The 24,925-nt window shown below is 30.4% G+C and overlaps 1 protein-coding gene and 1 long non-coding RNA gene across 2 annotated transcripts in view; both read left to right on the forward strand.

Moving 5' to 3' along the window:
- The window catches only part of LOC135120464 (uncharacterized), a 38,301-nt gene that overhangs the window by 7,593 nt on the left and 5,783 nt on the right, over window positions 1-24,925 (forward strand). The window contains exon 7 of the mRNA XM_064044769.1: window positions 19,855-21,815. Within this exon, the coding sequence (XP_063900839.1) occupies window positions 19,855-21,815 (1,961 nt within the window). The remainder of the gene's footprint in view (window positions 1-19,854; window positions 21,816-24,925) is intronic.
- On the forward strand, window positions 18,409-19,799 carry LOC135146108 (uncharacterized). The gene is made up of 3 exons (XR_010283678.1): window positions 18,409-18,473; window positions 18,525-18,961; window positions 19,012-19,799. It is a non-coding gene; the product is annotated as an uncharacterized LOC135146108 (long non-coding RNA).

Below are 24,925 nucleotides of genomic sequence, written 5' to 3' on the forward strand. Positions count from 1 at the left end.
TTATTTTAATAACAAATAAGAGAAATAAACCTACAAGAAAAAGTCATAATTGTGTTATTAATTATGAAGTAACTATTAAAAAAATCTAAAGATTGTGATGCCAAAAGTTACTTTAAATCAAATAATGGCTTTCATCCATAGAAACTTTTGGCCTCATAATTACATGACGAATAACTTTCGGACTCATGTGCTAACATACATTAAAGTACAAGGTACATGAATAAATCTAAAATCGGAAACCCAAAATTTGGTCAAATCGAGGTAGTAAAATTCATGTGAATCAATATTCGATGCTATATATTCAGGCACACCCCCAAGTGTAAATATTCAGATTTTTTCCATAATACGAAACATTTTGTATGAAGTTAAGACAAAATTAGACTGTGAATGGTAGAAGAATCTGTAGACGCATTCATAAAAATATTTTTTTATTCAAAGTTAAAGTGATAATTTAAATTTTTTAAGTACTTGCTACTTAGACAAATATAAAATACGAGAGTTCGAAAGTTGCTATAAATGAGCTAATTATTTTGATATGTGTGTTTCCATATTAGCGTGGGTATAAAGTTGGGTTAGGTAGTTCTGCAATCAACCAATTATTTATTTTTATTTATACTATTTTGGTGATACCAGTTTCAGGGTTCATCCCCTTTTTCAGCCACCTCGTCAGTAGACTTATAACACATTAAAAATGTCAATATTTGGTTAGATTTTTAGACTTATTAGTGTTAATATTATCTGGAAATTGATGTGCCGTTTTCTGATCCTAAAATACTTGATTTTTGACCATTATTCTTGCTATACCACACGAAAATAGTATAAATAAAAATAAATAATTGGCTGAATGTTGAACTATCTAACCTAAAATTATTTTCATCTTTTGTAGACTTTGGCCTCACAGAATCGTAGAGAACAACTTTCAAACTTACAACCCAAGCTAAAATTAACTTAATCGCAGTTATTTTAATAACAAATAAGAGAAATAAACCTACAAGAAAAAGTCAAAATTGTGTTATTAATTATGAAGTAACTATTAAAAAAATCTAAAGATTGTGATGCCAAAAGTTACTTTAAATCAAATAATGGCTTTCATCCATAGAAACTTTTGGCCTCATAATTACATGACGAATAACTTTCGGACTCATGTGCTAACATACATTAAAGTACAAGGTACATGAATAAATCTAAAATCGGAAACCCAAAATTTGGTCAAATCGAGGTAGTAAAATTCATGTGAATCAATATTCGGTGCTATATATTCAGGCACACCCCCAAGTGTAAATATTCAGATTTTTTCCATAATACGAAACATTTTGTATGAAGTTAAAACAAAATTAGACTGTGAATGGTAGAAGTATCTGTAGACGCATTCATAAAAATATTTTTTATTCAAAGTTAAAGTGATAATTTACATTTTTTAAATACTTGCTACTTAGCCAAATATAAAGGACGACAGGTCCAAAATTGCTATTAATGAGCCAATTATTTTGATATGTTTGTTTCCATATTAGCGTGGGTATAAAGTTGGGTTAGGTAGTTCTGCAATCAACCAATTATTTATTTTTATTTATACTATTTTGGTGATACCAGTTTCAGGGTTCATCCCCTTTCTCAGCCACCTCGTCAGTAGACTTATAACACATTAAAAATGTCAATATTTGGTTAGATTTTTAGACTTATTAGTGTTAATATTATCTGGAAATTGATGTGCCGTTTTTTGATCCTAAAATACTTGATTGTTGACCATTATTCTTGCTATACCACACGAAAATAGTATAAATAAAAATAAATAATTGGCTGAATGTTGAACTATCTAACCTAAAATTATTTTCATCTTTTGTAGAATTTGGCCTCACAGAATCGTAGAGAACAACATTCAAACTTACAACCCAAGCTAAAATTAACTTAATCGCAGTTATTTTAATAACAAATAAGAGAAATAAACCTACAAGAAAAAGTCATAATTGTGTTATTAATTATGAAGTAACTATTAAAAAAATCTAAAGATTGTGATGCCAAAAGTTACTTTAAATCAAATAATGGCTTTCATCCATAGAAACTTTTGGCCTCATAATTACATGACGAATAACTTTCGGACTCATGTGCTAACATACATTAAAGTACAAGGTACATGAATAAATCTAAAATCGGAAACCCAAAATTTGGTCAAATCGAGGCAGTAAAATTCATGTGAATCAATATTCGGTGCTATATATTCAGGCACACCCCCAAGTGTAAAGATTCAGATTTTTTCCATAAAACCAAACATTTTGTATGAAGTTAAAACAAAATTACGACTGTGAATGGTAGAAGTATCTGTAGACGCATTCATAAAAATATTTTTTATTCAAAGTTAAAGAGATAATTTAAATTTTTTTAAATACTTGCTACTTAGCCAAATATAAAGGACGACAGGTCCAAAGTTGCTATAAATGAGCTAATTATTTTGACATGTTTGTTTCCATATTAGCGTGGGTATAAATTTGGGTTAGGTAGAGTTCTGCAATCAACCAATTATTTATTTTTATTTATACTACTTTTGGTGATACCAGTTTCAGGGTTCATCCCCTTCCTCAGCCACCTCGTCAGTAAACCTATAACACTTTAAAAAAGTCAATATTTGGTTAAATTTTTAGACTTATTAGTGTTAATATTATCAGGAATTTGATCCGCCGTTTTTTGAGCCTAAAAGACTTGATTGTTGACCATTATTCTTGCTAAACCACATGTAAATAGTATAAATAAAAATAAATAATTGGCAGAGTGTTGAACTATCTAACCTAACATTATTTTCATCTTTTGTAGACTTTGGCCTCACAGACTCGTAGAAAACAACTTTCAAACTTACAACCCAAGCTGAAATTAATTTAACAGCAGTTATTTTAATAACAAATAAGAGAAATAAACCTACGAGAAAAAGTCATAATTGTATTATTAATTGTGAAGTAACTATTAAAAAAATCTAAAGATTATGATGCCAAAAGTTACTTTAAATCAAATAATGGCTTTCATCCATAGAAACTTTTGGCCTCATAATTACATGACGAATAACTTTCGGACTCATGTGCTAACATACATTAAAGTACAAGGTACATGAATAAATCTAAAATCGGAAACCCAAAATTTGGTCAAATCGAGGTAGTAAAATTCATGTGAATCAATATTCGGTGCTATATATTCAGGCACACCCCCAAGTGTAAATATTCAGATTTTTTCCATAATACGAAACATTTTGTATGAAGTTAAAACAAAATTAGACTGTGAATGGTAGAAGTATCTGTAGACGCATTCATAAAAATATTTTTTATTCAAAGTTAAAGTGATAATTTACATTTTTTAAATACTTGCTACTTAGCCAAATATAAAGGACGACAGGTCCAAAGTTGCTATTAATGAGCCAATTATTTTGATATGTTTGTTTCCATATTAGCGTGGGTATAAAGTTGGGTTAGGTAGTTCTGCAATCAACCAATTATTTATTTTTATTTATACTATTTTGGTGATACCAGTTTCAGGGTTCATCCCCTTTCTCAGCCACCTCGTCAGTAGACTTATAACACATTAAAAATGTCAATATTTGGTTAGATTTTTAGACTTATTAGTGTTAATATTATCTGGAAATTGATGTGCCGTTTTTTGATCCTAAAATACTTGATTTTTGACCATTATTCTTGCTATACCACACGAAAATAGTATAAATAAAAATAAATAATTGGCTGAATGTTGAACTATCTAACCTAAAATTATTTTCATCTTTTGTAGACTTTGGCCTCACAGAATCGTAGAGAACAACTTTCAAACTTACAACCCAAGCTAAAATTAGCTTAATCGCAGTTATTTTAATAACAAATAAGAGAAATAAACCTACAAGAAAAAGTCATAATTGTGTTATTAATTATGAAGTAACTATTAAAAAAATCTAAAGATTGTGATGCCAAAAGTTACTTTAAATCAAATAATGGCTTTCATCCATAGAAACTTTTGGCCTCATAATTACATGACGAATAACTTTCGGACTCATGTGCTAACATACATTAAAGTACAAGGTACATAAATAAATCTAAAATCGGAAACCCAAAATTTGGTCAAATCGAGGCAGTAAAATTCATGTGAATCAATATTCGGTGCTATATATTCAGGCACACCCCCAAGTGTAAAGATTCAGATTTTTTCCATAATACGAAACATTTTGTATGAAGTTAAAACAAAATTAGACTGTGAATGGTAGAAGTATCTGTAGACGCATTCATAAAAATATTTTTTATTCAAAGTTAAAGTGATAATTTACATTTTTTAAATACTTGCTACTTAGCCAAATATAAAGGACGACAGGTCCAAAGTTGCTATTAATGAGCCAATTATTTTGATATGTTTGTTTCCATATTAGCGTGGGTATAAAGTTGGGTTAGGTGGTTCTGCAATCAACCAATTATTTATTTTTATTTATACTATTTTGGTGATACCAGTTTCAGGGTTCATCCCCTTTCTCAACCACCTCGTCAGTAGACTTATAATACATTAAAAATGTCAATATTTGGTTAGATTTTTAGACTTATTAGTGTTAATATTATCTGGAAATTGATGTGCCGTTTTTTGATCCTAAAATACTTGATTTTTGACCATTATTCTTGCTATACCACACGAAAATAGTATAAATAAAAATAAATAATTGGCTGAATGTTGAACTATCTAACCTAAAATTATTTTCATCTTTTGTAGACTTTGGCCTCACAGAATCGTAGAGAACAACTTTCAAACTTACAACCCAAGCTAAAATTAACTTAATCGCAGTTATTTTAATAACAAATAAGAGAAATAAACCTACAAGAAAAAGTCATAATTGTCTTATTAATTATGAAGTAACTATTAAAAAAATCTAAAGATTGTGATGCCAAAAGTTACTTTAAATCAAATAATGGCTTTCATCCATAGAAACTTTTGGCCTCATAATTACATGACGAATAACTTTCGGACTCATGTGCTAACATACATTAAAGTACAAGGTACATGAATAAATCTAAAATCGGAAACCCAAAATTTGGTCAAATCGAGGCAGTAAAATTCATGTGAATCAATATTCGGTGCTATATATTCAGGAACACCCCCAAGTGTAAAGATTCAGATTTTTTCCATAAAACCAAACATTTTGTATGAAGTTAAAACAAAATTACGACTGTGAATGGTAGAAGTATCTGTAGACGCATTCATAAAAATATTTTTTATTCAAAGTTAAAGAGATAATTTAAATTTTTTTTAATACTTGCTACTTAGCCAAATATAAAGGACGACAGGTCCAAAGTTGCTATAAATGAGCTAATTATTTTGACATGTTTGTTTCCATATTAGCGTGGGTATAAATTTGGGTTAGGTAGAGTTCTGCAATCAACCAATTATTTATTTTTATTTATACTACTTTTGGTGATACCAGTTTCAGGGTTCATCCCCTTCCTCAGCCACCTCGTCAGTAAACCTATAACACTTTAAAAAAGTCAATATTTGGTTAAATTTTTAGACTTATTAGTGTTAATATTATCAGGAATTTGATCTGCCGTTTTTTGAGCCTAAAATACTTGATTGTTGACCATTATTCTTGCTATACCACACGTAAATAGTATAAATAAAAATAAATAATTGGCAGAGTGTTGAACTATCTAACCTAAAATTATTTTCATCTTTTGTAGACTTTGGCCTCACAGACTCGTAGAAAACAACTTTCAAACTTACAACCCAAGCTGAAATTAATTTAACAGCAGTTATTTTAATAACAAATAAGAGAAATAAACCTACGAGAAAAAGTCATAATTGTATTATTAATTGTGAAGTAACTATTAAAAAAAATCTAAAGATTATGATGCCAAAAGTTACTTTAAATCAAATAATGGCTTTCATCCATAGAAACTTTTGGCCTCATAATTACATGACGAATAACTTTCGGACTCATGTGCTAACATACATTAAAGTACAAGGTACATGAATAAATCTAAAATCGGAAACCCAAAATTTGGTCAAATCGAGGTAGTAAAATTCATGTGAATCAATATTCGGTGCTATATATTCAGGCACACCCCCAAGTGTAAATATTCAGATTTTTTCCATAATACGAAACATTTTGTATGAAGTTAAGACAAAATTAGACTGTGAATGGTAGAAGAATCTGTAGACGCATTCATAAAAATATTTTTTTATTCAAAGTTAAAGTGATAATTTAAATTTTTTAAGTACTTGCTACTTAGACAAATATAAAATACGAGAGTTCGAAAGTTGCTATAAATGAGCTAATTATTTTGATATGTGTGTTTCCATATTAGCGTGGGTATAAATTTGGGTTAGGTAGAGTTCTGCAATCAACCAATTATTTATTTTTATTTATACTACTTTTGGTGATACCAGTTTCAGGGTTCATCCCCTTCCTCAGCCACCTCGTCAGTAAACCTATAACACTTTAAAAATGTCAATATTTGGTTAGATTTTTAGACTTATTAGTGTTAATATTATCTGGAAATTGATGTGCCGTTTTCTGATCCTAAAATACTTGATTTTTGACCATTATTCTTGCTATACCACACGAAAATAGTATAAATAAAAATAAATAATTGGCTGAATGTTGAACTATCTAACCTAAAATTATTTTCATCTTTTGTAGACTTTGGCCTCACAGAATCGTAGAGAACAATTTTCAAACATACAACCCAAGCTAAAATTAACTTAATCGCAGTTATTTTAATAACAAATAAGAGAAATAAACCTACAAGAAAAAGAAAAAATTGTGTTATTAATTATGAAGTAACTATTAAAAAAATCTAAAGATTGTGATGCCAAAAGTTACTTTAAATCAAATAATAGCTTTCATCCATAGAAACTTTTGGCCTCATAATTACATGACGAATAACTTTCGGACTCATGTGCTAACATACATTAAAGTACAAGGTACATAAATAAATCTAAAATCGGAAACCCAAAATTTGGTCAAATCGAGGCAGTAAAATTCATGTGAATCAATATTCGGTGCTATATATTCAGGCACACCCCCAAGTGTAAAGATTCAGATTTTTTCTATAAAACCAAACATTTTGTATGAAGTTAAAACAAAATTACGACTGTGAATGGTAGAAGTATCTGTAGACGCATTCATAAAAATATTTTTTATTCAAAGTTAAAGAGATAATTTAAATTTTTATAAATACTTGCTACTTAGCCAAATATAAAGGACGACAGGTCCAAAGTTGCTATAAATCAGCTAATTATTTTGACATGTTTGTTTCCATATTAGCGTGGGTATAAATTTGGGTTAGGTAGAGTTCTGCAATCAACCAATTATTTATTTTTATTTATACTACTTTTGGTGATACCAGTTTCAGGGTTCATCCCCTTTCTCAGCCACCTCGTCAGTAGACTTATAACACATTAAAAATGTCAATATTTGGTTAGATTTTTAGACTTATTAGTGTTAATATTATCTGGAAATTGATGTGCCGTTTTCTGATCCTAAAATACTTGATTTTTGACCATTATTCTTGCTATACCACACGAAAATAGTATAAATAAAAATAAATAATTGGCTGAATGTTGAACTATCTAACCTAAAATTATTTTCATCTTTTGTAGACTTTGGCCTCACAGAATCGTAGAGAACAACTTTCAAACTTACAACCCAAGCTAAAATTAACTTAATCGCAGTTATTTTAATAACAAATAAGAGAAATAAACCTACAAGAAAAAGTCATAATTGTGTTATTAATTATGAAGTAACTATTAAAAAAATCTAAAGATTGTGATGCCAAAAGTTACTTTAAATCAAATAATGGCTTTCATCCATAGAAACTTTTGGCCTCATAATTACATGACGAATAACTTTCGGACTCATGTGCTAACATACATTAAAGTACAAGGTACATAAATAAATCTAAAATCGGAAACCCAAAATTTGGTCAAATCGAGGCAGTAAAATTCATGTGAATCAATATTCGGTGCTATATATTCAGGCACACCCCCAAGTGTAAAGATTCAGATTTTTTCCATAATACGAAACATTTTGTATGAAGTTAAAACAAAATTAGACTGTGAATGGTAGAAGAATCTGTAGACGCATTCATAAAAATATTTTTTTATTTAAAGTTAAAGTGATAATTTAAATTTTTTAAGTACTTGCTACTTTTTAGACAAATATAAAATACGAGAGTTCGAAAGTTGCTATAAATGAGCTAATTATTTTGATATATGTGTTTCCATATTAGCGTGGGTATAAAGTTGGGTTATGTAGTTCTGCAATCAACCAATTATTTATTTTTATTTATACTATTTTGGTGATAGCAGTTTCAGGGTTCATCCCCTTTCTCAGCCACCTCGTCAGTAAACTTATAACACTTTAAAAAAGTCAATATTTGGTTAGATTTTTAGACTTATTAGTGTTAATATTATCTGGAAAATGATGTGCCGTTTTTTGATCCTAAAATACTTGATTTTTGACCATTATTCTTGCTATACCACACGAAAATAGTATAAATAAAAATAAATAATTGGCTGAATGTTGAACTATCTAACCTAAAATTATTTTCATCTTTTGTAGACTTTGGCCTCACAGAATCGTAGAAAACAACTTTCAAACTTACAACCCAAGCTAAAATTAACTTAATAGCAGTTATTTTAATAACAAATAAGAGAAATAAACCTACAAGAAAAAGTCATAATTGTGTTATTAATTATGAAGTAACTATTAAAAAAATCTAAAGATTGTGATGCCAAAAGTTACTTTAAATCAAATAATGGCTTTCATCCATAGAAACTTTTGGCCTCATAATTACATGACGAATAACTTTCGGACTCATGTGCTAACATACATTAAAGTACAAGGTACATGAATAAATCTAAAATCGGAAACCCAAAATTTGGTCAAATCGAGGTAGTAAAATTCATGTGAATCAATATTCGATGCTATATATTCAGGCACACCCCCAAGTGTAAATATTCAGATTTTTTCCATAATACGAAACATTTTGTATGAAGTTAAGACAAAATTAGACTGTGAATGGTAGAAGAATCTGTAGACGCATTCATAAAAATATTTTTTTATTCAAAGTTAAAGTGATAATTTAAATTTTTTAAGTACTTGCTACTTAGACAAATATAAAATACGAGAGTTCGAAAGTTGCTATAAATGAGCTAATTATTTTGATATGTGTGTTTCCATATTAGCGTGGGTATAAAGTTGGGTTAGGTAGTTCTGCAATCAACCAATTATTTATTTTTATTTATACTATTTTGGTGATACCAGTTTCAGGGTTCATCCCCTTTTTCAGCCACCTCGTCAGTAGACTTATAACACATTAAAAATGTCAATATTTGGTTAGATTTTTAGACTTATTAGTGTTAATATTATCTGGAAATTGATGTGCCGTTTTCTGATCCTAAAATACTTGATTTTTGACCATTATTCTTGCTATACCACACGAAAATAGTATAAATAAAAATAAATAATTGGCTGAATGTTGAACTATCTAACCTAAAATTATTTTCATCTTTTGTAGACTTTGGCCTCACAGAATCGTAGAGAACAACTTTCAAACTTACAACCCAAGCTAAAATTAACTTAATCGCAGTTATTTTAATAACAAATAAGAGAAATAAACCTACAAGAAAAAGTCAAAATTGTGTTATTAATTATGAAGTAACTATTAAAAAAATCTAAAGATTGTGATGCCAAAAGTTACTTTAAATCAAATAATGGCTTTCATCCATAGAAACTTTTGGCCTCATAATTACATGACGAATAACTTTCGGACTCATGTGCTAACATACATTAAAGTACAAGGTACATAAATAAATCTAAAATCGGAAACCCAAAATTTGGTCAAATCGAGGCAGTAAAATTCATGTGAATCAATATTCGGTGCTATATATTCAGGCACACCCCCAAGTGTAAAGATTCAGATTTTTTCCATAATACGAAACATTTTGTATGAAGTTAAAACAAAATTAGACTGTGAATGGTAGAAGTATCTGTAGACGCATTCATAAAAATATTTTTTATTCAAAGTTAAAGTGATAATTTACATTTTTTAAATACTTGCTACTTAGCCAAATATAAAGGACGACAGGTCCAAAGTTGCTATTAATGAGCCAATTATTTTGATATGTTTGTTTCCATATTAGAGTGGGTATAAAGTTGGGTTATGTAGTTCTGCAATCAACCAATTATTTATTTTTATTTATACTATTTTGGTGATACCAGTTTCAGGGTTCATCCCCTTCCTCAGCCACCTCGTCAGTAAACCTATAACACTTTAAAAAAGTCAATATTTGGTTAAATTTTTAGACTTATTAGTGTTAATATTATCAGGAATTTGATCTGCCGTTTTTTGAGCCTAAAATACTTGATTGTTGACCATTATTCTTGCTATACTTACCACATGTAAATAGTATAAATAAAAATAAATAATTGGCAGAGTGTTGAACTATCTAACCTAAAATTATTTTCATCTTTTGTAGACTTTGGCCTCACAGACTCGTAGAAAACAACTTTCAAACTTACAACCCAAGCTGAAATAAATTTAACAGCAGTTATTTTAATAACAAATAAGAGAAATAAACCTACGAGAAAAAGTCATAATTGTATTATTAATTGTGAAGTAACTATTAAAAAAAATCTAAAGATTGTGATGACAAAAGTTACTTTAAATCAAATAATGGCTTTCATCCATAGAAACTTTTGGCCTCATAATTACATGAGGAATAACTTTCGGTCTCATGTGCTAACATACATTAAAGTACAAGGTACATGAATAAATCTAAAATCGGAAACCCAAAATTTGGTCAAATCGAGGTAGTAAAATTCATGTGAATCAATATTCGATGCTATATATTCAGGCACACCCCCAAGTGTAAATATTCAGATTTTTTCCATAATACGAAACATTTTGTATGAAGTTAAGACAAAATTAGACTGTGAATGGTAGAAGAATCTGTAGACGCATTCATAAAAATATTTTTTTATTTAAAGTTAAAGTGATAATTTAAATTTTTTAAGTACTTGCTACTTTTTAGACAAATATAAAATACGAGAGTTCGAAAGTTGCTATAAATGAGCTAATTATTTTGATATATGTGTTTCCATATTAGCGTGGGTATAAAGTTGGGTTATGTAGTTCTGCAATCAACCAATTATTTATTTTTATTTATACTATTTTGGTGATAGCAGTTTCAGGGTTCATCCCCTTTCTCAGCCACCTCGTCAGTAAACTTATAACACTTTAAAAAAGTCAATATTTGGTTAGATTTTTAGACTTATTAGTGTTAATATTATCTGGAAAATGATGTGCCGTTTTTTGATCCTAAAATACTTGATTTTTGACCATTATTCTTGCTATACCACACGAAAATAGTATAAATAAAAATAAATAATTGGCTGAATGTTGAACTATCTAACCTAAAATTATTTTCATCTTTTGTAGACTTTGGCCTCACAGAATCGTAGAAAACAACTTTCAAACTTACAACCCAAGCTAAAATTAACTTAATAGCAGTTATTTTAATAACAAATAAGAGAAATAAACCTACAAGAAAAAGTCATAATTGTGTTATTAATTATGAAGTAACTATTAAAAAAATCTAAAGATTGTGATGCCAAAAGTTACTTTAAATCAAATAATGGCTTTCATCCATAGAAACTTTTGGCCTCATAATTACATGACGAATAACTTTCGGACTCATGTGCTAACATACATTAAAGTACAAGGTACATGAATAAATCTAAAATCGGAAACCCAAAATTTGGTCAAATCGAGGTAGTAAAATTCATGTGAATCAATATTCGATGCTATATATTCAGGCACACCCGCAAGTGTAAATATTCAGATTTTTTCCATAATACGAAACATTTTGTATGAAGTTAAGACAAAATTAGACTGTGAATGGTAGAAGAATCTGTAGACGCATTCATAAAAATATTTTTTTATTCAAAGTTAAAGTGATAATTTAAATTTTTTAAGTACTTGCTACTTAGACAAATATAAAATACGAGAGTTCGAAAGTTGCTATAAATGAGCTAATTATTTTGATATGTGTGTTTCCATATTAGCGTGGGTATAAAGTTGGGTTAGGTAGTTCTGCAATCAACCAATTATTTATTTTTATTTATACTATTTTGGTGATACCAGTTTCAGGGTTCATCCCCTTTTTCAGCCACCTCGTCAGTAGACTTATAACACATTAAAAATGTCAATATTTGGTTAGATTTTTAGACTTATTAGTGTTAATATTATCTGGAAATTGATGTGCCGTTTTCTGATCCTAAAATACTTGATTTTTGACCATTATTCTTGCTATACCACACGAAAATAGTATAAATAAAAATAAATAATTGGCTGAATGTTGAACTATCTAACCTAAAATTATTTTCATCTTTTGTAGACTTTGGCCTCACAGAATCGTAGAGAACAACTTTCAAACTTACAACCCAAGCTAAAATTAACTTAATCGCAGTTATTTTAATAACAAATAAGAGAAATAAACCTACAAGAAAAAGTCAAAATTGTGTTATTAATTATGAAGTAACTATTAAAAAAATCTAAAGATTGTGATGCCAAAAGTTACTTTAAATCAAATAATGGCTTACATCCATAGAAACTTTTGGCCTCATAATTACATGACGAATAACTTTCGGACTCATGTGCTAACATACATTAAAGTACAAGGTACATAAATAAATCTAAAATCGGAAACCCAAAATTTGGTCAAATCGAGGCAGTAAAATTCATGTGAATCAATATTCGGTGCTATATATTCAGGCACACCCCCAAGTGTAAAGATTCAGATTTTTTCCATAATACGAAACATTTTGTATGAAGTTAAAACAAAATTAGACTGTGGGGTCAATTCCAAGTTGGTGGCGCAAGTCAGTGGTGCAGCGCAACTTTATAATGCTAATTTGGGTATCAAATGCTGGTTGCTAGGGGTGACGGAATAAACAAGCGCAATTTTTCGAGATAAATTGCGCCAACTTGCACTGCCTACTAGAGGTGCCGCAACTCCATGGTGCAAATTTCAATGGAAAATTTCAATTTATCTCGAAAAATTGCGCTTGTTTATTCCGTCACCCCTAGCAACCAGCATTTGATACCCAAATTAGCATTATAAAGTTGCGCTGCACCACTGACTTGCGCCACCAACTTGGAATTGACCCCTGTGAATGGTAGAAGTATCTGTAGACGCATTCATAAAAATATTTTTTATTCAAAGTTAAAGTGATAATTTACATTTTTTAAATACTTGCTACTTAGCCAAATATAAAGGACGACAGGTCCAAAGTTGCTATTAATGAGCCAATTATTTTGATATGTTTGTTTCCATATTAGAGTGGGTATAAAGTTGGGTTATGTAGTTCTGCAATCAACCAATTATTTATTTTTATTTATACTATTTTGGTGATACCAGTTTCAGGGTTCATCCCCTTCCTCAGCCACCTCGTCAGTAAACCTATAACACTTTAAAAAAGTCAATATTTGGTTAAATTTTTAGACTTATTAGTGTTAATATTATCAGGAATTTGATCTGCCGTTTTTTGAGCCTAAAATACTTGATTGTTGACCATTATTCTTGCTATACTTACCACATGTAAATAGTATAAATAAAAATAAATAATTGGCAGAGTGTTGAACTATCTAACCTAAAATTATTTTCATCTTTTGTAGACTTTGGCCTCACAGACTCGTAGAAAACAACTTTCAAACTTACAACCCAAGCTGAAATAAATTTAACAGCAGTTATTTTAATAACAAATAAGAGAAATAAACCTACGAGAAAAAGTCATAATTGTATTATTAATTGTGAAGTAACTATTAAAAAAAATCTAAAGATTGTGATGACAAAAGTTACTTTAAATCAAATAATGGCTTTCATCCATAGAAACTTTTGGCCTCATAATTACATGAGGAATAACTTTCGGACTCATGTGCTAACATACATTAAAGTACAAGGTACATGAATAAATCTAAAATCGGAAACCCAAAATTTGGTCAAATCGAGGTAGTAAAATTCATGTGAATCAATATTCGATGCTATATATTCAGGCACACCCCCAAGTGTAAATATTCAGATTTTTTCCATAATACGAAACATTTTGTATGAAGTTAAGACAAAATTAGACTGTGAATGGTAGAAGAATCTGTAGACGCATTCATAAAAATATTTTTTTATTTAAAGTTAAAGTGATAATTTAAATTTTTTAAGTACTTGCTACTTATTAGACAAATATAAAATACGAGAGTTCGAAAGTTGCTATAAATGAGCTAATTATTTTGATATATGTGTTTCCATATTAGCGTGGGTATAAAGTTGGGTTATGTAGTTCTGCAATCAACCAATTATTTATTTTTATTTATACTATTTTGGTGATAGCAGTTTCAGGGTTCATCCCCTTTCTCAGCCACCTCGTCAGTAAACTTATAACACTTTAAAAAAGTCAATATTTGGTTAGATTTTTAGACTTATTAGTGTTAATATTATCTGGAAAATGATGTGCCGTTTTTTGATCCTAAAATACTTGATTTTTGACCATTATTCTTGCTATACCACACGAAAATATTATAAATAAAAATAAATAATTGGCTGAATGTTGAACTATCTAACCTAAAATTATTTTCATCTTTTGTAGACTTTGGCCTCACAGAATTGTAGAGAACAACTTCCAAACTTACAACCCAAGCTAAAATTAACTTAATAGCAGTTATTTTAATGACAAATAAGAGAAATAAACCTACAAGAAAAAGTCATAATTGTGTTATTAATTGTGAAGTAACTATTAAAAAAATCTAAAGATTGTGATGCCAAAAGTTACTTTAAATCAAATAATGGCTTTCATCCATAGAAACTTTTGGCCTCATAATTAAATGACGAATAACTTTCGGACTCATGTGCTAACATACAGTAAAGTACAAGGTACATGAATAAATCTAAAATCGGAGACCCAAAATTTGGACAAATCGAGGCAGTAAAATTCATGTGAATCAATATTCGGTGCTATATAATCAGGCACACCCCCAAGTGTAAAGATTCAGATTTTTTCAATAATACGAAACATTTTGTATGAAGTTAAGACAAAATTAGACTGTGAATGGTAGAAGTATCTGTAGACTCATTCATAAAAATATTTTTTTATTCAAAGTTAAAGTGATAATTTAAATTTTTTAAGTAGTATAAATAAAAACAAATAATTGGCTGAATGTTTAACCATCTAACCTAAAATTACTTTCTTCTTTTGTAGACTTTGGCCTCACAGAATCGTAGAAAACAACTTTGAAACTTACAACCCAAGCTAAAATTAACTTAATAGCAGTTATTTTAATAACAGATAAGAGAAATAAACCTAAAAGAAAAAGTCATAATTGTGTTATTAATTGTGAAGTAACTATTAAAAAAATCTAAAGATTGTGATGCCAAAAGTTACTTTAAATCAAATAATGGCTTTCATCCATAGAAACTTTTGGCCTCATAATTTCGGACTCATGTGCTAACATATCTTAAAGTACTAGGAACATGATTAAATCTAAAATCGGAAACCCAAAATTTGGTCAAATCGAGGCAGTAAAATTCATGTGAGGCAATATTCGGTGCTATATATTCAGGCACACCCCCAAGTGTAAAGATTCAGATTTGTTCCATAAGACGAAACATTTTCTATGAGGTTAAGACAAATATTGGTGGATTGAGAAATAAATCTAAGAAATAAATTCATAATGATGTTGTTAAGTGTAAAATACCTATGAAAAAAGATCTAAAGACTGTGATGCCAAAAGTTACTTTAAGTCAAATAATAGTTTTCATCCATAGCAACATTTAGCCTCATAATTGCATGTTAGGTAACTTTCGGACTCGTGCGCTTCGTATATGTGAAAACAGGTAATTAACCCATCATTCCGGGCACAATTTTGTTTTTGGAACGAAGTACTAGATTAATAAATTTAAAATTGGAAACCCGAAATTTCAACACAAGCCGGTGAAATTCATGAGGTGTATTATTTCACGATATGGATTCGTAAAATTTAAGGCACAATCTCAACATTCAAATTGTAATTGATAGACTCCGGCTTTATCTAGTTAAGTAATTTTATCTTTGTTGTTCAGTAACTGATTTCTGGTTGAATTAATTTTTATAAATGAAATATTAACATTTTTATTCACTCTATTTAGTATGTTTTTAATTTTGTAAGATAATGTTTCAATAAAATCCAGAAAATAATATCTACCTATGTCTTCCTTAGTATCATGGTCCGTTTTGAACAACGAGCAACATTGTTTTTTTTTAATTTTGTATCTTATTTTGTCAATTAGATTGTGGATTAATTTTACTTTAAAGTCATTATTTATTGCAATTTGTTTTATGGACTGAAGTTCTTTATTATAGTTTTCATGGTTTAGATTAGAATTGAACAATATTTCAATTAAAGATGCAAAAGTTGATATTTTATGAATCCATAGGTGGTTGGAAGAATTGCAAATAATGTTGTCTGTGTATGTTTTATTGGCCCAATATCTTACAAAATTAAAAACATTCTTGGAGAAATATTAAACACGAGAGGCCAAAAGTTGCTATAAACGAAGTCATTCTTTTCATCTTTAGTACACTTTGACCCCATATGGATTCATACAAAACAACTTTCAGGCTCACAGTCCAAGGGGACATTAAATTAGTAACCCTTGTTTTAAGAATACCAAATCGTCTTTCAAATATCGGCGGATTGAGAAATTAATAAATCAAAGGGACAGATTTATAATTATGTTGTTTACTGTGGAGTATCTACGAAAAAAATCCAAAGACTGTGATTCCAAAAGTTAATTTAAATCAAATAATAGTTTTTATCCATAGCAACATTTGGGTTCATAATTACTGCTCCATTAAAATATTAAACTGGTTTTTCAAATTTCGCTTGTTTCTTGGATAAAATAATATAAAATACGAGAGGCCAAAAATTGCTACAAATGTAATTAATGATTATAAAAGAGTATAAGTAATTATTTTCATCTTTAGTACACTTTTGTCACACAAATTCATACAAAACAACTTTCAGGTTCACAACTCAAGCTAAAGTTAAATTAATTGTCGTTGTTTTAAGATTATCAAATTGTGATTCAAATACCGGAAGAAAGAAAAACAAATCTAAGAAACAATTTCATGGTGATACTATTAACTGTAAAGTACCCATGAAAAAAATCTAAAGAATGCGATATCAAAAGTTACTTTATATCAAATAATACATTTCATGCATAGTAACATTTGATCTTATAATTACATGTTTCGGAATAATGAGCTTCATATCTATCATTTCAAGTACAATTTTTGTTTTTGGAAATGAAATTCCAAGTGATTAGAAAATAAAACAGAAGCTCAAAAATGTATGGAAACGATGCATGACGTTCCAAGATATTAATTCCTAACATTTAAAGCACACACTTAAGCAAATATCCAGATTGGCTCCATAAGTAGAAAAATAATTTAAGAGATTAACAAAAACTTGTACTGCTAATTGTAGAAGTGCCTGTACACACAACCATAAAAGTAAATTTCTTACTCCAACTTAAACTGGTATTTTAAAATTGACATGTACGCCTTTCTTGGAGAAATATAAAAAGAGAGGTTAAAAGCTGCTAAAAATAGTAATGTTTCTTTTTTCGAAATCGCGCAGTAATGTGCTTTTTCTATGTTCAAAAATCGGCACAGAAATTAAATGCGGTGTTGTCATATTAGTATTATCTACCTCCACAATTACATTTTACAAGGTTATAAATTGTTTTTCGGTTTAGCAGTAATTCTATACTCTTTGATAACCCTTTTTATTAGTTATTAGAAACACATCCGGTTTATTAATTTTATAAATATAATTTATTAACTAAATTTGCGCGTAATCTCGCAACGTCGCAACCTTGCATGGCAACAGCGGATTTCTTGAAGTGCAGCGACATTCTATGGCAGCGAACAATGTGTATCCACATAACCTGTAATAAGTTTTTGTTCGGTGCAGAAACAACCATGGAAATCATTATATGGAGAATATCTCATTTTGCATACGAGTATTTCGCTGAAAAAGAAAATTCTGTGAAATCAACATTTTGGGCTACATAGTCGTTGTTAAAGTCAACTCTGTTAATATAAAACAGCATAGATATAATCTAAGTACACCAAGTTCTCAAGCAAAAAATATAGGTTATGTTTCCCAGAAATCAAATATATTTACAAGAGAAAACTTACGAAAATTTTTAACAGAGGCCCGTGATTAATGTACCTAATGTCAAAGGTAATCTCAAAGAAGGTCAATCACATTGTCTATAAAACATAATGTTTTAGATATATTTTTTATTCGAAGTTTCAGGAGTATGAGGAAAGGAAGAATTTGAACAATTTTTTTGTATCTACATAATCTATAATAAGCTTTTATTATTATTACAGAACAGATTATTAGCTTACATGCCCATTTTAAATGAAAGTATGAAGCATACCTCTTATTTTTCGGCACTTTTAATATTTTTGCTTGCAGAAAGATCTGCAGCAATTGCAAAATAGAGATGGATAGCAATAATAACAAGCAGTTTACATGCATTCGACCGAACTTGCAAAAACTGGCAGATAATATATCAAATTTATTACCTAAAAACTCAGCCACAGTTTATGAAAAGCGGTATGAATTTTTTTTTTTTGCGCAGAAACAACCATGCAAAATATATGGAGAACACCTCATTGCATACGAGTATTTCGCTGAAAAAGCAAATTCTGTGAAATCTTTAACACTTTGGGCTGCATAGTCGTAGTTAAAGTCAACTCTGTTAATAAAAAACAGCATAGATATATCTAAGTACACCAAGTTTTCAAGCAAAAAATATAGGTTACATTGCCAAGAAATCAAATATATTTACAAGAGAAGACTTACCAAAATTTTTAACAGAAGCCCGTGATTAAATGTACATGATGTTAAAGGTGATCTCAAACAAGGTCAATCACATTGTCTATAAATCATTATGTTTTAGGTTTATTTTTTATTAGAAGTTGTAGGAGCATGTGGAATGGATAAATTGAAAAATAATGACGGCATTCAAGACAAAAACGATACGCTAATAATTAAAATTCCAACGTCTAAAACTGGCAAAGCACGAGAATTTACAAATATGTGTAAAAATATTTATCCAATTGAAATATAGTAAAAATACCTAATTTTAAGACCGCACCATACACCAGACAAATCATTATTTATACATTACATTTGGATAGTGAATGCAGCAGCAGCTGCATTGTACAAATATACCTGCAAACACACTGTAACAAATTATGCAGACACCTCTTTTGACTAAAAGATATATATTTAACTTTATCCATACGTTGTCAACTTTGTTAATAATTGCAATCTCTAACTTCATAAGAAATATGAATAATCTACTTTGGTGTTTTATAGTAGTATTAAATGTTCATAGAATATAATTGCACTTACTACGAAGTAAGCTTTCCTAGTTTTAAGTTGTTTTCTTTTCTCTTTGATTATCTTAATTTCTTCAGCCTCTATGTGGCTGTTTTAATTCCAAAAAATTGTTTCTGAATAAACTGATTCATACCACTTTTTCTTTCTTTTACTCGAAAACAGTTTAAACTATAACTCCAAATATTTACCTACTTTACAACGTGTCAAGCATTCGGTTGTTGTAAATGATGCAACCATAAATACAAATTTGAACACTGATATGACAGGTTTGAGGCTAGGATGTGGTTTTCATATACTCCCATTACTTGTTGCCTAAATCTGGCGCGAGGCCAAAAGTTATTATTGACGTATATATATATATATAGTAAAAATCAAATTAATTTATATACATTTACAGGAAATATTCTGGATCGCCTAGGTGTGAAGAAACGACGTCTCATCGACTTCACGCCTAGCGAACAGAAGCTTTATGGCGAAGCAAAACGCCTGCAAAGGCAAGTGGGCCGTCTCCAAAGACAAGCCCACAAAAGAAAGAACGCTTTGCACTCCGCAAGAAAACTTCTGCGGGATCGGCGGTTTGTTGAACTGATAGAAGGTCTAACTCCCGTCCAACAGCGGTTTTTCGAAAATCAGATTAGAAACGTAAACCGTAAACCAAAAGGCAGAAGTTTTACGTTTGAGGAAAAGGCAGACGCCATTGCCATTTGGAAAAATGGCCCTAAAACGTATAAACTTCTGTTCAAAATGTTTACGTTGCCGTCTATTGACACTCTGAGGGCAACCCTAAATAGAGTTCCAATAGAACCGGGTATCAACAAACCCATATTCGAAGTTCTCGGAAAGCAAGTAAGTCGTAAAATGGACCCCAAGTACAACTTGTGTACTCTCATCTTCGATGAGATGTCCATTCAGCCTCACCTTGACTACTTGCCTTGTGAGGACAGAGTTGTGGGTTTTGAGGATGACGGTACAACAAGGACGAAAAAAATTGCAGATCATGTTTGCGTATTTATGCTAAGAGGAATTTTCGGAAGGTGGAAGCAACCTGTTGCTTTTGCTTTTTGTAAAAACTCTATGCCTGCCGTAAACATTGTCCGCTTTTATAAAGAAATTGTGAAAGAGGCAACAGCGATAGGTTTAAACATCATTGCTTCCGTTTGTGATCAAGGCACTACAAACAGTGCTGCAATCGATATGCTTTTGCAAGACACCAAACGACGTGCTATTTTGGAAAATGGAACAGGAATTAAAGAGAATGTGATAAGAATTGGTGATCACGAAATTATCCCTCTCTTTGATCCTCCTCATCTTCTAAAAAGTATGCGGAACAATCTTCTCACCAAAGATCTGCTTTATTTAGATAAAGCAGGTGTGGAGAGAAGAGCTTCTTGGAGTTTTTTTGAAAGGGCATATGGATTGGATCAGATGCTGGGTGAAAATGTAAGAATGATGCCAAAGATCACCATAGACCATGTGAAGCCGAACTTAAGAGGCAAAAAAATGAAAGTTCGTTATGCTTCACAGGTCTTTAGCCGTGGTGTTTCTTCTTTCATGAATTTCTGTTCCGACCGGAGATTTGGGGGATCCTTACCACTTGATGCTCAATACACTTCCGATTTTTTTCTCTTCATGGATTCTGTCTTTGACAGCGTAAATGGAGGATTCGGAGACTGCGGTGGTAAGAACTTACGTAAATTGGTAGGAGTTAATAATTACCATCATTCTTGTTGGTTAGAAGGAAAACGCATGTTCAGTAATATGAGATTTGAACCACGTAAAGCTGGAGATCAAGCAAAGCCCCCAGTTTTACAGGGGTGGTATCGCACTTTAAATGGTTTTATGATTATCAAGGAAACTCTAAAGAAGCTTGGCTATAACTTTTTCCCAGCAAGAGCTTTTAACCAAGATCCTTTAGAGAATTTTTTTGGTCAATTAAGACAATATGGAGTACGATATACAAATCCTACTTGTCGAGCATTCGTGCCATTTTATAAATCACTAGTGATGAAGAATTTTTGCTCCTATCATTCTCGTGGATCTAATTGTGAGCAAGATGACGACTCATTTATGGTCACAATTAGAGAGTTTCTTGGTCTTCAAATAAACCGAAAGTGTATCGAAGATCAGTGGAAGCCGCCACCAGTTCCTGATAGAGTATCTAAGGACAATATTTATGATCAAAACATCATAGGCTATATTGGCGGATTTTTAGTCAAACATATGCCAAAACCACTTGACTGTGAAATCTGTCGATGTAACTTAATACATAACGGCGTTCCAGATATTCAGTATCATGGCCTGGTGGAAAAGAAAGAGTACGATGGTGAAAACAGACGGTTACAATACACGAATGTGGAGGTGATTAAAACTCTTATTAAGATTTATAATCACCTCCTCATTCTTGTTCCGTCTGCTATTCACCATTCTTCTCTTTCTAAAAGGATAATAAGCCACCTGCGAATTACAATTGATTTTGATTTTCGGGAGTGTTTGCATACCGAAGAACTAAAATCTCAACTTTTTCATTTATTTATAAGAGTGTATATCTTTAGATACATGAAAAAATTGAGCAATGTAGTATTTGGTAAGGAAGAGCTTAACAGATCAATTCCACTGGAAGCAGAAATGAAACAATTATATTTACGTTTTAAAAAAATTGGTCTAAAGAGTTTAGACAGTACTTCCCTCGCTGTCGGAAACTTGACGACTGCATGCCTATTGTGTTTTTTTTCTCATTACATTTTTGTAGTGGGAATTTAAAAAAAAATTGCGATGACGTCATCAACATTTTTGCAAGGACACGTATATCAGTTGGGATAGATGTAGTGTAATACTAAGAATAAAATTATTATATTCTCAAATTTTCGGGAAAATGAATTGGGTCGTTTTGAATATTGATTTGTAATAATCAATAAAATAACGAAACAATTTACTCACGTATACGTATCAGAGGCAACTGAAAATCGTGTATGTATAAACATTCTTAATTTAAGATGACAGGCGTAACAGCATACGTGAGAGTCAAACAGAGAAACTGTAAACAAAACGACCATCGGTTTTATTGCTTCCACTTTCGCTTATTACATAAAACATTGGGTTTTATTTTAATTCTTGACGGTGAAATTCACAATTGGTTGATTATAAACATGTCTATTTCACATTCGCGGAACCAAGTGAGCGCATAAAACAAATGCAGGTCTGTAATGTTAAAGTCGATGTAAATAAGCGTGCTACCCTTATGTTTCAACCGAGTTTTTCCTTTAACAAATTTTGTGTCTACCAAATTGGGTTGGTTGGGGTGTAATAATAATAATAAGTGTTGCCTTTAATTTAATCAATAAAATAAATTGACTTCATTAATTTTTTTGAACCACCTCTTAAGAAAATCTAAAAAATATGAATGGAATGATAAATCACAAGTACAAACTCATCATATTTTTACTTCCCGAGCGTAAGCAAAGGAAGTATTGTAATCGAGTCCGTCGGCCGACTCTCTGCTTTTACGTTTTCTCGATCTTTCATGACCCCTAGAAGACGAAGAAATAGGTCTCCCATTTCCGTCTGTCTGTCCGTCCGTCTGTCCGTCTGCCGTCCCGGATTTTTATTAGACAGATAATCTCCGAAAGTACTGGACCGATTGTTGTGAAATTTTGTACTTATATTAGGAATATCATGTAGATGGTAAAACGCTAACCAAAATTTGTCTAATCATCCCCACCACTAATGCGATGACGTCACTTCAAAATTGTACATAGTAAATAGGTCTTAAATTGTATAAAATAACATAGTCCTACACATGTAGTTTACGACTCCGAATTCAGTTTTTACCCGAAACGTCCAGATTTTTGGAAAAAAAATCAAAATTATAAAACAACATTTTGCAATTTAATTTTGAATCTGCTAACCCGAATGTTTTGAAATGTTGCAGATGTTTTAAGGCTCTAAAGAGCATCATAAATCTTTAGTCAAAATATATTTGGTTATCCCCTCCAAAAACTTGATGACGTCAGCTCAAAAGTTTGCCAAATAAATCCTATCTAAAATGTACAAAATATGATGCGTCTGTGCTTGTGATATATCACTCCATTCATATTTTTTGGATTTGCATACACAGGGTGACTCAAAAAAAATTAATGAATGCGCAAAATTTATTTTACTGATTTACTCATTAACTACAAAACCGAATGCTTCGAAATCTTGAAGATGTTTTAAAGTTATCATAAGCATGGTAAATTTTTTATCAAAATGTATTTGGTCGTCCCTCCTAAAAAATTTATGACGTCACCACAAAATTTTGCCGAATAAATCCTATCTAAAATGTACAAAATATGGTGAGTCTCTTCTTGTGATTTATCATTCCATTCAAATTTTTTCGATTTGCATATACAGGGTGACTGAAAAAAATTAATCAATGCGTCAATTTATTTTATTGATTTAATCAGGAATTACATAATCGAATGCTTTGAAATCTTGGAGATGTTTTAAAGTTACCATAAGCATGGTAATTTTTTTATCAAAATGTATTTGCTCTTCCCCCCTAAAAAAATCGATGACGTCACCCTAAAATTTGGTGAATAAATCATATCTAAAATGTGAAAAATATGATGAGTCTGTACTTGTGATTTATCACTCCGTTCATATTTTTTCGATTTGCATATATAGGGTGACTGAAAAAAATTATTGAATGCGTCAATTGATTTTATTGATTTAATCAGGATTTACAGAACCGAGTGCTTTGAAATCTTGGAGATGTTTTAAAGTTATTATAAGCATGGTAAATTTTTTATCAAAATGTATTTGCTCATCCCCCCTAAAAAATTGATGACGTCACCCCAAAAGTTTGCTGAATAAATCCTATCTAAAATGTACAAAATATGATGAGTCTGTACTTGTGGTTTATCATTCCATTCATATTTTTGGATTTGCATATACAGGCTGACTCAAAAAAATTAATGAATGCGTGAATTTATTTGATCGATTTAATCAGGAATTACAAAACCGAATGCTTTGAAATCTTGGAGATATTTTAAAGTTATTATAAGCATGGTCAACTTTTGTTCAAAATGTATTTGTTCATCCCTTCTAAAAAAATTGGTGACGTCACCCTTAAATTTTGCTAAATAAATCCTATCTAAAATGCAGAAAATATGATGAGTTTGTACTTGTGATTTATCATTCCATTCATATTTTTTAGATTTTCTTAAAGGGTGGCTCAAAAAAATTAATGAAGTCAATTTATTTTATTGATCAAATTAAAGGCAACACTTATTATTAGTATTACATTGGACCAACCCAATTTGGTAGACACAAAATTTTTTAAAGTTAAAACTCGGTTGAAACATAGCTGACTAGGTTCCGCGAATGTGGTATAGACATGTTTTAAATCAACCAATTGTGAATTCCACCGTCAAAAATTAAAATAAAATCCAATGTTTTATATAATAAGCGGAAGTCGACGCAATAAAACC

The sequence above is a fragment of the Zophobas morio genome, unplaced genomic scaffold (genome assembly GCF_036711695.1).
Source record: "Zophobas morio isolate AGI-343-1 ecotype UQ-CSIRO unplaced genomic scaffold, CSIRO_AGI_Zmor_V1 ptg000005l, whole genome shotgun sequence".
In the NCBI taxonomy this organism is placed as follows: Eukaryota; Metazoa; Arthropoda; class Insecta; order Coleoptera; family Tenebrionidae; genus Zophobas; species Zophobas morio.